Genomic DNA, 16,505 nt, shown 5'->3' on the forward strand with positions numbered 1-16,505 from the left:
GGGTAATTGTATTCTAGGTTATTAATAACTTTTATATCTATTTTAGTTATTACAGTGTTAGAAGTACTTTAGACTTGTGAAATAAATTTCACCTGATCATGTTAGTGATATTTTATATAATAATTATCAACTTTTTATCAGCAAACTGTAAAGAATTATATCTTTATACCTATTTGTAAGTAGCACTATGACAAGGGATGTCAAAACAAAACTTTTCCCCATGTCTTAAGAGTTGCTATTTTCTAATTCTTTACATTTCTTTTAATTGAATCTGGTGTATGTTACTGTATCAGTGGTTCTCAGTGTATGGTCTGCAGCCCTCTCAAGTTCCCAGAAATCATTTCAGGATGTTCAAGAGGTCAAAAATGTTTTCATCACAATACTAATATGTTACTTGCCTTTTTACTGGGTTGATATTTGCACTGATGATACAAAAGCAATGGTAGGTAAAACTGCTGGCCGCTTAAGGCCATGGCACAAAATTGTGCTAGTATCATTGTAGTTATCACTGCCATATATACTCACAGTTAAAAAAATAAAATGAAAAGCCAGTTTCACCTGAAGAATAATCTTGATAGAGCAATAAATATTAATTTTTTGAAATTTCCACTTTTGAATACATGTCCTTTTAATGTTATTGTGTGACAAAATGGGAGGAACACATAAAGCACTTATGCATATGAAAGTATGGTGGTGTTTGAGGGAAAAGCACTTGGGCTTTTTTGAGATGTGAGGTGAACAGTCCACTTTTTTTTTTCATGAAATGTCTTTTTTTGCTGGAAAAATATAAAAGACAGACACACTATGCCTATCAAACTTGGGCATTTGGCAAATGTTCTCAGAAATGATCGAAGTGAGCCTTTAAGGGAAACAATCAACAGTATTTGTCACCAAAGATAAAATTAAGCTTTCAAGCACAAACTAGAATTTTGGAAATTTTATTTGCCTGGGCTTGACAGCGTTCCAGTACTTAAAAACTTTTGTAATGAAACCAGTAGTGATATTAATGTTTTGATTTTTTGATATTGTAGTTTGATTTCAAATACAGTAAATATTAATAAATATAACCCTTATATGACGTCCTTGGGAGCAGCACTACTTTATAGGTGTATAAAGGTGTCCTGAGAACAAAAGATTTAAGAACAGCTAATTTAGGCCCTCTACCAAAGTCAAAGGTTTCATGTCTAAGTATTAACCTCATAACCTCTCCCATACACTACCCTTCCCCCATGAAATTAGAATAGAAAAGAATACATATGATTTCAGTAAGAAAAGAAAATAGACTACATATGATATGAATAATATATTCTTAAATTATTCTACAAATGTAATTTTCTCCTTTAAACTGTGGGCTTATCTATCCCATTGAAATTATTCAGGATTGCATTGTATTTATCATTGATTTTGATGTTAAAATATTTTTCTCTTCTCTTCCTTTTTCTTCTGTTTATTTCTCTTCCCACTTTCCTTTTCTTCTTTCATTCCTCCCTTTCTTCTTTTTTTGGTATTTGTTTTCTAGGTGGAGTCTTTCATTTTGGATCAGGATGATTTGGAAAATCCAATGCTGGAAACGGCTTCCAAGTTACTCTTGTCAGGTACTGCTGATGGTGCAGACCTCAGGACAGTAGATCCAGAAACACAAGCTAGACTGGAAGCTTTACTAGAAGCTGCAGGTAAGTCTGCAAACTCTACATATATAATAAGCCTAATTTTCCAAAGTTCTACATAACTCTTAAAAACTCCGGTTATTATAAATGTCTGATGTTGGATATTTAGTATAAGACTATTAATAAAGGTTAATGGATTACTTTCTAGAGCATAACATGCAACATTTCATACAAGCATAGTTTCATTACCAGAATAACATTGACAGGTTGTTGTAAACCTTATAAACAGAGACTTCTTTTTTTATTTTTTTGGCTTCATTGGGTCTTCGTTGCTGCGCGTGGGCTCTCTCTAGTTGCGGCGAGCAGGGCTACTGTGTTGCGGTGTGGGGGCTTCTCATTGCGGTGGCTTCTCTTGTTGCGGAACACGGGCTCTAGGCGCGTGGGCTTCAGTAGTTGTGGCACATGGGCTCAGTAGTTGTGGCTGATGGACTGTAGAGCACAGGCTCAGTAGTTGTGGTGCACAGGCTTAGTTGCTCCGTGGCATGTGGGATCTTCCTGGACCAGGGCTCGAACCCGTGTCCCCTGCATTGGCAGGCGGATTCTTAACCACTGCGCCACCAGGGAAGTCCAAACAGAGACTTCTTATACAGTTAGTTTTCATTAGTCCTGAGTTCCATCTTTGAAAATTCACCTACTTTATAAAATGTATTTATACCCCCAAATTATAGTGCTTTCTCAGTCTTTCATAGAAATGCACAGAACGGTGAAAATTTTGAGTTGTTCTGCGTGCATGTTTTCCGCTGAGGTGATGCTCTCTGCCTTCTTGTTTCAGCTCTCATACTGTAAACAAGTGTCCTTTCCATGGTCTACTTAGTGCCACATTTTCCACATTTTTGTGCCTTTTGTTGGTGATTTCAAATGGCCCCCAAGTATAATGCTTAAGTGCTATCTAGTGTTCCTAAATGTGAAAAGGCTGTGATGTGCCTTTTGTAGAATATACGTGTATTATTAGGTAAGCCTTTTCAGCATGAGTTATAGTGCTGTTGGCTGTGAGTTCAATGTTAATAAATCAAGTATAATATATTAAATAAGATTGTATTTAAATAAAAACACACAAAACAAGCTTATGTATTGACTGGTTAATGCAAATGCTGTGGCCAGAGACTTCAGGCACCTAGCCCTGTATTTCCCCTTGGAGCAGTGGTTCAGTATTCATTAGTTCAGTGCTCCCAGTGACTTTACAGAACATAACTACCATGAATAATAAGAATTGACTATGTGTAATTCCCTCCACTTTTTTGTCACAGATTGTCTTTTAAAACCTTGTAAAGTGAATCATCATTATATTTTTGTAAAGTGGATCATCATTATATTGTCTTCATAAGAAGTGTTTTAATTAGAGTTTATATACATAACCAAGAGTAAACATCATAATATATAATATGCCTTAAATATAAGGGAATAGTAACTCTAAATCTCTATGATCATTTAAAATAACCATATTTTCTTAACTTTCCTAAAGTGGACATAAATATATGGTGAACATTAATTGTTCATGGCTTGAGCACCCTGAACCAATGCTAGATTTTGTACATTCAATGCATATAAACTGATTTCATTATAGCATAAAACTGACCTATTGCTGTTTGATAATGCTTTCAATAAATATCTCATAACACAGCATCTAAATATTTGAAGGACTCATGGTTAAGTTTGATTTCTATCCTGGGTAAAATTCTAGAATGGATTATTAAGGGAATGTTGACCAAATACAGATGAAAACATAGTAGGGGCACATGCAAGGTTCTTTCCTTGAGTATGGAAAACTGTACAGGGTAGCAGTGATATAATTTAGCATTTGCCTGAAATTTGATGTTGCTTTAGGAGTTTACCTGAGAGAAATGAGGATTGTGAAATTATTTGAAAACATGTCATAAGAGGAACAGGGAATATTTTTCCTGAAGATGAGAAGACTCAAGTTGAATATAAGGGATATTTGTTTTCTGTGGTTCGAAGAGGCAGAACCACGCTTAAAGATGCTACATGAAGGTAGATTTCAGCTGAAAGGAGCTACTTTTGGAGGTAGAGTTCCTTTTTATAGGATGCTAATAGTTGCTTCATTTTTCTCATTTCTGTGTTTATTCCCTTTTTTTTTTCCGTTTTCTTTATAATAGCTAACAATCAATCAAGATGTCAGCTAAGCTGAGTTCTCATCTGTAGGCTGTAGAAGAAAATCCATTTCCAAGTTTATTATTGTTGGCAGCAGAATTTAATTCCTTGGAATTGTGGAACTGAGATCCTGATATTCATACAGACTGTCAGCTGAAACTGCTCTCACCTCTTTGAGGTCGCCCACATTCCCCCCATCTTCACATCAGCATGGCATTGTGGAATCCTTGTGCTTTGAATCTCTGATTTCCTTTTCTCCAACCAGCCAAAGAAATCTCTTTGGTCTTCCTGGGGTCATGTGATAAGGTCAGGCCCACCCAGATAACCTTCTTATCTTCAGGTCAACTATGCTATATAGCATAACCTAATCATGGGGATAAAATCTATCAAATTCACAGTCCCAAAGATTATATAGAGTGTGTACACCAGAGCTGGGTAATCTTGGGAACATTTTAGAATTCCTAGTATACCAGTGATTGGACAGAAGCCTCTCCATTTCTTTGAGAACCCCCAAATGTCAATATCTTTAAGTCTTTTCTCTGTGGCTGTTTAATTTCTTGAGAGACACATCTGCCTGTTTCTGTCTAGTGAATTATAAATGCTGGCTGCCAGCATTTTGGGAGCTGAGAGTAGAAAAGGGGCTAAGGATCTCACTGTTTATCATGCATATGTTCACTTAATCCTCATTTTCAATTTAGTGTTATCTCTTCCTCATCTATACCCAATATCTTCTAGCCCAGGGTCTTTCTGGTTTAGTCTCTTTAGAGAATAATTATCTGGCTGTGCAGTTTGGGATGGAGTCTTAAATGTCTGACTGCTCCTCACAGGTGTTCAGCCAGTCTCTGTTTTCCAACCCAAGCCTCACCCCTGAACCTGGAACCTATATGTAACTCCTGAGTCCTATTGGGTTGATCACTTTGTTTCTCGCTTATTTCTATGTTTCTGCTTATTCTGTTCTGCTAAGTCAGTTAATCTCCTCTTTACTATGTCTTCATGAATATTAGCTTTGATTTACAAATTTCTTCTAGTTTTATCAAAGATGGAGTTCCTATTGTATTTTAGTTCTCCTTTGAGTAAGTTCTGAGAAGAAAAAAGGGGGAAATAATTGTCTTGAAATCAAAAATCTAGATAATCATTTAATACACCTTTTCTCTGAAATTATATGGTTCTGTTCAATTGATTAAATGTCATAACTTGGAAAGAATAATTTGGTCATCGTTATCATTTCTGTTATTTGATCTTCACTGATTAATATCTGATAATTGAATAAGACCAGTAAAAAAGATCACCATAATCCAGAGTAGCTAGATAAATTAATTTCCAATCACTGTTTATTTATTTGAAAGGTTACTATGTATTTCTTAGGTTACTTCCTAGTTATTTTTACTAAAATAGTTATCTTTACTTATGAAGATATGAGAAGTTCATAAAAATTTAATATGGAATATTTTATTTTAAATGTTATTTTTTTAAAAAACAGGGATTACTTTCTTCTGATCTGGACATATCCTCTTGTTTAGTTCTTTTTTGTCACTGACAAATAGTTGTTACATAGCCAATCTGAGTTGGCTAAAATATTGGAGCTAATTCTCTCATGTGAGAATGCATCTGTGATATCTCAATAATGTTAGGATACTTAACTAACCACAGATATCTTATTGAATAAATACTACTATAGCATGTTCAGACTACAGTTGGCTTTTAATATTAGTGACACAAATTATGCAGTAGGTATCAGTCTTACCAGATTAAGACTGTTTTTATCCTTTGTATGTCTTGATTGTAGCAGACACTAAATTTGACTGCTCTGAACATTTGTTATATCTAAATATCTAAAATCAGAAATGCTTTTTGCAATATTTATTCCGTAAGATGTAATATTTCATATCTTGGATTTGTCAGAAGGAAAAGCAAATGCGTATAAAGTTGTTTTAAAATAAACTTCAAACACAAACTTATATGATATTATTGAGCCCTTCCACTATTAAAAGAAATCTGTACAGATATGTTTATTATCATTTGGGAGATCTTTTTGGTCTTTGTCTTAGTTAAATAGTTTGTTTTAAAACCTCTTTAAAATAGTGTTTCTTAAACATTAATTGCGTTTGAATCACTTGGGGATCTTTTTTTAAAATGCAGGTTATTGATCAGTAAATTTTAGGGTCTCAGATTCTGCATTTCTGACAAGCTCCCAAGTGACAGTAATGCTTCTATCAGTAGTTCATGAACCACATGTTGAGTAGTGGGGTTCTGTAATATCCATTATAACATTAGTTGTTTTATCTTCAAGTTAGAGCAAAGGTTCTTAATCCTGGCTGTGCATCAGAATCTCCTTAGAGCCTTTAAAGTATGTAGATCCCTAGGCCTTCCTTTTACTTACTGAATTATATCTTTAGATATAGGAGAGTTCAGCATCTGTACTTCTGAAAGGCTCCACTGATGGGCAGCCTGGATTAAGCAGCACTGAGTTTAGAATGTTAGAGATCAGCTTTCTTTATAGTGATATGTAGAGTAGCAACAAGTTGTGTTTCATGTACATGGTAACTAACCATTTCTGCTTTTGAAATTTTAAAAAAAATTTGTCTATTCTGAATATTTTTTAGATATGGTGTTTTTAGACATGATTTTGGGTGTATGTAATAAATTGTAGTCGTAATTTGAAGCAAATAGGTACTCATAGATAGGTTATCTTTTATATAGCCTATAATGTCTTATATGGCCATTTTTTGGTCACAAGTGGTAGTAGCCCAACTAAACATTCTTAAATGAAAATGGGCATTTACCAAAGGTATAGGTATGGTGCTGGCTTCTGGCACTACTAGTGCCAATGAGTCAAATATAACTTTATCAGAACTGTCTCCTTCCTATTTCTCTGCTCTCCTCTCCTCTATGTTGACTTACTTTGGGCAGTCTTTTTCTCTTTGTGGTGATAAAAGTGACCAAATAGCTCATGACCCACGATTTAGCAACCTTTGAGCATACGTTCTTCTTGCAAACATATGGCAGAAGTCTGAGTGAGGACACCCGACTGTCCCAGCATAGACCAACGACCCATTTCTAGAACCAGAGAGTCACAGAGTTGAGCACTTATGGACCACATGGAAGGAATAAGACTAATAGAAAATTGGAGAACAGTGATTTCCCAGAAGATTCTGGCCAGGCAATATATATGTCCAGTGTATCATTTGGAGTTTAACATAAATAGAGTTAAGTAACTTGAATTTTGCTTTGTTTCTCCTTTTGGGTATATCTGAATTGGTGTGAAAATAATATAATAGGAATAGGCAAATTATCTACGGCTGATGGTAAAGCCTTTGCAGATCCTGAAGTGCTTCGGAGGTTGACATCATCTGTTAGTTGTGCGTTGGATGAAGCTGCTGCTGCACTTACCCGTATGAGAGCTGAAAGCACAGCAAATGCAGGGCAGTCGGACAAGTAAGTGTATTTCCACTGTGATCAGTATAAAAACATTTTCTTAAAAATAATTAAAATAGCTAACATTTACTGAGTATGTATTTTGTGCCTGGCAGTATGCTAACCACTTTACCTGTGATATCTTATTTATACTCACAAAAAGCCTTAGGCATGGATTTTGTTTTTATTCCCGTTTTACTCATGAAAAGCAGAAAAGAAGTAATTTAAGATTGAATAGGTAACAAGTAGCAGAGGTAGGACGTCAGTGTCTGTCTGACTACAAGGCTGACTTCTTAGCCAATATGTTATAAAAGACCTTTTGCTTATTTAGATTTTGTTTTCTTTTAATGTTTTGGTGACAAAGAAGTAAATGATTTCTAATTAGTCATGCCATTTTCTACTTCATGTGCATAGTTCTGACCATTTTAAAGGGCAGGGTTTTTATTTGTTTATTTGTTTTATGAATGTTCAAAAATGTCAGAGATCTAGTTTCCATAACTTGAATGTAAGTGAGTTCCAGGGATGTTATTTTTATTTGTCCTATAATTCCTTTTATATAACATTTCACATTTAGTAAGAACTCAGTAAATATTTTCTGACTTGGCCTTTAAAGTTTTTCTGATGATGTTATGCAATAAAAAACAATCACACCATCTTGTATATAAAACAGTTATGGGTAGTATAATGAAAAATACAATGCCAAGGAAGCAGCTGGAAAAGAACCATTAATACATGTTACTACTGTCTTCACCCTTCAGAGGCTTCTTTTTTTTTCCATTAACTGAAAAGAAGCCATTAAGCCATTTTATTTACAGCTGACTCGAACAACACAGGTCTGAACTGCACAGGTCCACTTATACACAGGGTTTTTTTCTTTCTCTTCTTCTTTCTTTCTTTTTTTTTCCTTTTGGCCATGCCACATGGCTTGTGGATCTCAGTTTCCCGACCAGGGATTAAGCCCAGGCCACAGCAGTGAAAGCCAAATCCTAACCAGAGAGCTCCCAGCACAGGTTTTTTTCAGTAGTGAATACTACATTGCTGCACAGTCTGTGGTTGGTTGAATCCATGGATGCAGAAACGTGGATATAAAGATATGGAGGAACTGCATTTATGGAGCGCAGACTGATTAGTTATTTGCAGATTTTCAGCTGAGTGGAGTGTGGTTACCCCTAACCCCTGTGATGTTCAAGGGTCAACTGTATTTTAGCAGTTACCTTTAAATAGTTGAAAAAAATGAGAATACTCTTTTATATATGAGTTTAGAGAATAAAAAATAGCATTCAAGAATTGTCTTATATAATAGTGTTTTTATGCAACATCTTTTAGTATTAACAAGAATGTGAATTTGCTGTTTCTCTTAACTCTGTTTGTCTTCATTCATCTAAGTTTTCTGTTTTTATTAATTTATTTTACCATCCTTCTCATAGATTGACTCTCCTTCTTTAGTTAACTTCCAGTTCTATTCCTTAGTTAATGTTCAGTTTTACTAGCCTATGATATTATTGATATTCTCCAGATATTTTTTAATGTGCCTTCTGGGACTGGCAAGACACCTTGAAGAGTATATTAAAGCTAGTTCAGCAGGAAATAGAATAGAAAAATAAAGAGTCATAGATTCTTTGGCACTGACACTACTAAAAGTGATCAGCAAAACACTAGGCCATGTTTGTGACAGTCATGTTTGTTCAGCAAAGCTTGAGAAACAGTGGAGCGCGGTGGGTGTTTTGTGACAGTACAGTTAACAAGTAGACAAAATATATAGTATGGCATACAATGATACGATTATGGGCAGAAGAAATTGAATGCGGAAGTGCTAAGGCAGTGTTTGGGGTTAGGGATCATGTTGCATTTTTAATACGGTAGTCAGGGAAACCCTCATTTAAAAGGTGGCTTTTTAGCAAAGACCTGAAATAGATAAGGCAGTGAGCTGCGTCTGGGAGAAGCTTTTTTGTCAGAGGGATAGCAGATACATAAATCTTGGAGTTACAGCTTAATTAGCATTTTTGATGAAAAACGGGAAAGCCAATTTGGCTAAAGCGGAAAGAGTAAGTGAGAATAGTAGGTGTTGAAACCAGAGAAGTAAAAGGAGGAGTTTGAGATCCTACCACTGGACAGGTCTTATAAGGATTCTGACTTTTACTGTGGGTAAGATTAAAGGCCAGTGGAGGATTCTGAGCAGAAGAGTGACAGGTCTACTTCCTTTTAAGCAAGATCTCTCTGGCTCCTTCACTGAAAAAAGCCTGAAGGAGAGCAAGGGTAAAAGCAGGGAGACTGCTTAGGAGACTTCACCATAATCTTGGCTAAGGATGATATTCTTAAAACTGGGGGATAGTGATAATATAGGTATAGAAAACAGGTTATCCATGGATGATGGCTTTAGTACCTGAAGTGACAGGGCCATGTTTTAAGAGGAGGTTGTAAGAATTGAGGTATATTTGAAATAAAGAGAATATTAATGAAGAGACTCGGAATTAGTGTTTTTCTAAGAATGGATTTTAGCCGCAAGTGAAGGGATCTTTAGAAATGTCCATAGTTGAAATTCTTTTGGAAGATTTACAGGGCAAATGCTTTACTCTAAGTATAATTTTCTGTTGTTCCACCACTTTTTCCACTCTCCTTTTGCTTGAATTAAGCCTTTGCCTTACCTGGATATTTTTCATACTTCCCCAAAACATGATGGCATAAGTAAATACTTCAAAAAAAAGAATCTCCTTCTCAGTTATTCATAGATTAGTCAAAATTACATGCTCACAACTTTCATATCTGATTTCCCTTTACTTGATTGAAGAACTTAGGCATTTATAATTAGTAAAAGTTTTACCCATTTCATTAAACCTTATAAAATTTTTCTAGTGACTAAACAAACAGAAGTGTAATTATAACTTGTATTTCCTTCATGTGATTTTTCTATACAATTTTATGTTTTAAAATTTTGAATTTTTTCCCTACTTATAGTAAATTAGACTTTATCTTTCAGTTACATGATTGAAAACATTTTGTAATTGGGATAATTTTAATTCAGTGACTTTTATATGTAGATTTTAAAAACTCAGTGAACTGAATCATTTAATTTTCTTTTTGTTATGAGTCATATTGAAATAATCATTCTTTTTAGCACTACTGTCCAGATTAATTTGAAAAAATCAACACTTATGCTGGGCAATTTTTTATATTCTTATATCCTGATATTACAATATTCTTCCCCCAATAGCCGCAGTTTGGCAGAAGCCTGTTCAGAAGGGGATGTAAATGCTGTGCGAAAGTTACTCATTGAAGGGCGAAGTGTAAATGAACACACTGAGGAAGGGGAGAGCCTCCTTTGTTTAGCTTGTTCTGCTGGATATTATGAGCTTGCACAGGTTTGTATTATCAAAATAAAGCTCACAGTTTTTTGATTGTTTTGTTTTAATTTGGCCTGTGTATTAAGGGAATAATAAACTAAAATCAACCATCAGGCTCATTTCAAGAAATAGTTTTGTTAGATACATTTTTTTTGTTTATTGGCTCTTTTGTTTATTGGCTCTCTAACATGACTAGGTAGGTGTTAACATAAATATATGTTCAAAAACTTCTGATGAAAATATCATTTTCTAATATCCTTTAAACTTTTTCTTTCATAAGGTTTTGTTGGCAATGCATGCCAACGTGGAAGATAGGGGGATCAAAGGTGACATTACACCTTTAATGGCTGCTGCTAATGGAGGACATGTCAAAATTGTGAAGTTGCTGCTAGCTCATAAAGCTGATGTCAATGCACAGTCTTCAACAGGTTATGCATACTTCTTTTTCAGTTTTTAAAATTAACACCCTCTGATAGTAATTAATTCACATGAAAGTGATCATTAGTGATGCTTTCACAATTATCAGTGCTGCACATTTGTATATATCTGTGCATTAGGCTTAAAGTACATAGAATGTATCTTGAATGAAATTTCTCCTGTTTTGTGTATGAGTGCTATTAACTGGCCTTGGTTCTTTTATATTAAACACTGGCCCAGTTAAAAGGACCATCCTCTTGGAAGTGGAGAGGATGGTCTCCACCTCTCAAACCCAAGTTTCCTATTTATCAGGGGAAAATGGAAGGGAAGATAGGGAGAATAAGAAGGATACGCAACAGAAGGCAGGTCTGTCTAGTGTTAATAAATTGCGGCCTATAGGAAAAGAAAGTATTATGAAAACATTATGTTACACAAGAGACAATGTTAATCTAAATCAGTTTTTTTTTCTTTCAAATTTGGGCATAAATGGATTTGTGTAAAAGCTCTAAAATATATGAAAATATATTTTGTGCATTTCCTTCATGCAAGATTTTTAAATTTATTAAATATTTTAAATAATTTTAAAGGTCTGCATGTTCTGGTTTGCGGGGGTTTTAGGAATTCTTATTTTACCCAGAAGTTAACTTTTTTTCCCATGTAAAATGGGAGATTTTTATCATTAAGAGGGAATGTTTTTGAAATTATTTTAACTTTGGCCACCAGTTAACTGATGTGTAAAGTTGTGGTGAAAACAGTACGTGATTAAAAGGAACGGTAGGAGGTATATCTATATATGATGAATAATTATAATCCAAAGAAAAAATAAAGCTTCGGAACCATTTCTCTGATTAAAGTTAGAATCAGTGTAACTTTTCCCTCATGTGGGAGGTTAGTTTCAGAATTGCTCAGTTCTTTTATAACTCTACAATTGTGATAAGTGTATCTGATTTTCCACATGTGTTTGACCCTGATTTTTAAATGGAAAGAATAGGGAGTTGATTTCAGTAAGATAAAATGTAATGAAGAAAAGAATTATATATATAAGTGTAATAGCTAAATTTATTAAGATTATAGTCTCTCATTTCATTTTTGTCTTTGATACTAAATAAACCTCTGTTTTATTTTGGTATTTTATGTTAATGTCTTTGTTTTTCTTCATTCAAATAGGCAATACAGCACTTACATATGCTTGTGCTGGAGGTTATGTAGATGTTGTAAAGGTGCTCTTGGAATCCGGTGCTAGTATTGAGGACCATAATGAAAATGGTCATACTCCTCTTATGGAAGCTGGAAGTGCTGGACATGTGGAAGTAGCCAGATTGCTGCTAGAAAATGGGGCTGGCATTAATACGCATTCCAATGAATTTAAAGAGAGTGCCCTTACGTTAGCTTGTTACAAAGGTACAGTAAAGAACTTTTTTTTTTAAACAAAGTTTTTAAATTCATGAAATGACAGTTACTTCATATAGAATGGTTAGTCACTTAAAATAAAAAATAAAATATGGTAATAGTATATAGTACGTTATAAATAAGTGTTTAAAGTGTTTTAGAGTTTAAAAGTTTAATATATAAAGTTTATATATTAAACTTTTACAATATACACTCAATATTATAAATATTGTCAGTGAAAAATGACTGTTGATCCAGTTGTTTTATTAGAAACATTATTTAATTTTAATATGCACTGTACTTTTTAATGATTTTGCTTCTCAGAGTATTTTGCCTGGTTTACACAAAAGAATCCTATTGAATCCAGAAGTGTTTAGCCTGTAAATTTAAAGTAAATGCAATAAAAGCTAGAATGAGAGGCTTCCCTGGGAGTCCAGTGGTTAAGACTCCACACTTCCACTGCAGGCGGCGTGGGTTAGATCCCTGGTAGGGGAACTAAGATCCCACGTGCCGTGCGATATGGCCAGTAAATAAATAAATAGAAGCTAGAATGATTTATTAACAAGAAGATGCTTAAGCTATTTCTCATGATACCAAGAAGAAAGGAAAAGAATTGAAGAGAAAGGAGGATATATGAAAAGGAAAATAAAAAGTGGTGTGGAGGGAGTTTGTATTCAAAAGAACAATTTTAGAGTATCATTAACACGTTTAATAAAGTTAGAGGGAAGAGCTGGTTGAAATTGAGAATACCTACCAATATATAGCTGTACAAAGGGGGTACATAGTGTTCTAAATGATGTCAATCAACCTGAAAATATTGATAATAGAGTAAAATATCTTCTTTGGGGGGGGCAAGATAATTGTCTGGAAAGATACTTGGTCCTCAGCTAGTTAATCTAGATTCTAAAAAGACAGCCACAGAGCCAGACATTTTTCAGGATCAACCTTTTTGACAGATAAATTGCTATAAACTAAGAAACTTTTTTTTTTTTAAAGAAGATGTTGCAGATAGGAGTTTATTAATTTATTTTATTTATTTTTGCTGTGTTGGGTCTTCGTTTCTGTGCCAGGGCTTTCTCTAGTTATGGTAAGCGGGGGACACTCTTCATCGCGGTGCATGGGCCTCTCACTATCGCAGCCTCTCTTGTTGCAGAGCACAGGCTCCAGATGCTCAGGCTCAGTAGTTGTGGCTCACGGGCCCAGTTACTCCGCGGCATGTGGGATCCTCCCAGTCCAGGGCTCAAAACCGTGTCCCCTGCATTAGCAGGCAGATTCTCAACCACTGCGCCACCAGGGAAGCCCTAAACTAAGAAACTTTTTAAAAATAAAATTTCATGAAATTTTATACCTGCATAGCCCATTCACTTCAATGTTTTCTACCATCTGCAGCTGTGTCATGATTGTATCATAAAATAAGTGATACATTTTTGACCCAGAGGCATCAAGAAAAAGCTCTTGCAAGGCAAGGTATAAAAGTTAAGGAGGAAAAAAAAAAAAGTTAAGGAGGCACTCACTCTCGATGGCTGAATCTTCACGTACACTAGCTTGTGAGTGAATGTCTCCTTAAATTTTGCGCCCAGGGCTTTGATACCTTCACCCTTGTGTTGGACCTCCTGTTGTTTTGTTTCATTCTATCAGTACTTCAGAGTGGCCAGGGTTTTGTGAGGTCTTTTGGAATAACTTCACTTAAAAAACATGGCTAAAATACTCCTTAGACACATAAGTGACTAAAATTTAAGTTAAATGTAAAAATGTGCTCTAAAGGACTTTTGATTTTTTTCGTGTTACAGATAATTCAGATTAAGGGTACTTAGGAAGCACAGCTGAGGTCTCTTACTTCTCCAGTTCTGTTTAGTAGTTACGCAGAGGTTGATCTTCATTGGGAGGGGAGAAATTAAGCCTTGGGGCAGCCTCTCCAGGGCAGGCCGATTGGGTGGCTCTGTCTTACCTTTCCATCAAATACTTTTGAAACGGGAACTAGCTCCATTTTACTACTGAGACCCAGCTGGCCAGTGAGCTTTGAGATGGGGCTATATATAACTACTCTTCCCTCTCTCCTATGCTTGTAGCCCCACCCTGCTGAGGTTGGGGCTTGCAGGCTTTCCTTAGAGAAACTGGATATAGAACTGAGCTGGTGGAGAACATCTCTACTACTTCCAAGGATCCATGGACACTCTTACTTTCCCCTATTTCTGGTGAGGTCTCTTAGGATACAGATTGACAAGGAGGAGATGGGGAAGGGATAGAATTCAGGCTGAGACTTAAACATTGATGTGGATCTTTGGGAAGGGAGAATGACAGAGAGGAAGGAGAGATAGTTTGTTAGCAAAAACAAGGTATGGCAGGTGCTACACTTATTCACCAGAGTTAATTTTAACTGTTCGTGATTCTGCCATCCACTCCTTCCTCCATTTCCAGTTGACTGAAAATTGACTGCAGCTCATTTCCAGATGAAGTTGGAAAAAAATTAGTCACTTTTCTACTGTTTCTTACATAGTATCTGAAGTCCTTTTTAAAATATAATTATGTTCATTGTAACTACTCACAAGGTAATCTTTATCTGAACTGAAGCATATGGTTTATTTGAAACTACATAAATATATGTGTGTGTATATATATGTGTATGTATATATATGTATGTGTATGTTTATATCTAAATAAATGAATAAATATAAATGGTGTTGTTTCAAGAATATTTTTATATATATGGTTTCCAACTTACAAGCAGGTTGTTCCTAAAATGTCTGTGAGTTAGTTATGGAAACTTAAAGCTCATTTCCTCATAGAAATAACTTCAATGATGATTATCATCCCAGGCTACTAGTTCACAAAAGCTAGTTTAGTCTATAGTATAAATAAAATAACTACGGCATGCCTGGGCCCTAAAAAGGTTGTAGAGGGGATATTCTGGGTGTTGCATTTTAGGGCCACCTTTGCTCACCTACAGCAAGGATTTTAGTAGTAGCAGTTTCTAGGGTAACAGGGTAAGGAGTAGAACAGCACAGATCACTTATATAATTTGTGTTGGGCAGTTGAGGGTGGCTTGTAGCTGACTTTAGTATTATGGTAATAAATGTATTGCTGTAAGTTAAATACAACTTTTCAAAATACTGTTAATTTTATTTTTGGGGAATAATAAAATATTTTTAAGTAATCTTATAAACTTTTGGTTTAGGACATCTAGAGATGGTGCGATTTCTTTTGGAAGCAGGCGCAGATCAAGAGCATAAAACAGATGAAATGCACACTGCTTTAATGGAGGCTTGCATGGTAAGATTGGTGAAATACATACATGAAATATATTTATATATTAGGTAGAGACAGAGTCAGTGTATAGTGAGTGCCGTTTCCTTGGGTTCAAAGATTCTGTTTATCATGACTTCTGGATCAGAACCTCAGCTATCTGAGTTATAAGAGCCAGTCGTGCAGTATTAACTTCTACCAGAGGTGCTTTCTGAAGCTTTGTAGCACTACCTTCATTTTCTTAGTCTCCCATAGTTATACTGGTTTTATGTAATTGGCACAAAAAGTGACTTTTTAAAAGTTGATCAAGGATATTAAAAATGAGAACATAATCCACAGAGTATGCACATAATACTAAGTAAAACATGTTCATCAAACCCATAATTTAAAATTTATGAAAAATTTGAAATTAGAATATTATCTGCATTACATAATTCTCCCTCTGTCATTCTCCTTTCCCAAAGATCCCTTTCCAGAGACTTTCCCTTCCCAAAGATCCTCTATCATGCTCTTTTCTCAGCCTTGAATTCCTTTTTTTAAGAACTTTTTTTTAATTTGTACTTGAGAATGCGTAATAATAGTACTCTTAAACTTTTGTATCTCAGTCTATGACTTGTGGCACAGAAATGAATCAGAATAACATTATAGGCAGATTTATGAGAAAAACACACCAAAGATAAAGCAGACCCCAAATTTTAAGTTTCTTGTCTCAACTTCCCTTCAGAGAATGATTATTGAAAGGATGTTAAATTTTAATTACTAATTTTAAAAAAATTAGGTAGCCATTTAAGACGAGTTATTTTTTGTTTTTCTTATTGCCATACCAGTGTTTGCTTTAGTAAATTATTCTTTTGATTAAACAAATTTTCTGGGAGGGTTTTGAGTTCCCCATCTGTTAAAATAATATCCTTCTCTAGGGTTGTTG

The 16,505-nt window shown here is 35.0% G+C and overlaps 1 protein-coding gene across 11 annotated transcripts in view; it reads left to right on the forward strand.

Moving 5' to 3' along the window:
• Positions 1-16,505, forward strand: part of ANKRD17 (ankyrin repeat domain 17) — a 159,873-nt gene that overhangs the window by 71,029 nt on the left and 72,339 nt on the right. For all 11 annotated transcript variants that reach the window (XM_049709591.1, XM_033412520.2, XM_033412517.2 and 8 more), the window contains exons 2-7: positions 1,520-1,673; positions 7,055-7,211; positions 10,402-10,549; positions 10,812-10,959; positions 12,116-12,349; positions 15,513-15,607. In XM_049709591.1, coding sequence (XP_049565548.1) covers positions 1,520-1,673; positions 7,055-7,211; positions 10,402-10,549; positions 10,812-10,959; positions 12,116-12,349; positions 15,513-15,607 — 936 coding nt within the window. The remainder of the gene's footprint in view (positions 1-1,519; positions 1,674-7,054; positions 7,212-10,401; positions 10,550-10,811; positions 10,960-12,115; positions 12,350-15,512; positions 15,608-16,505) is intronic.

Source organism: Orcinus orca, chromosome 4, assembly GCF_937001465.1.
Source record: "Orcinus orca chromosome 4, mOrcOrc1.1, whole genome shotgun sequence".
In the NCBI taxonomy this organism is placed as follows: domain Eukaryota; kingdom Metazoa; phylum Chordata; class Mammalia; order Artiodactyla; family Delphinidae; genus Orcinus; species Orcinus orca.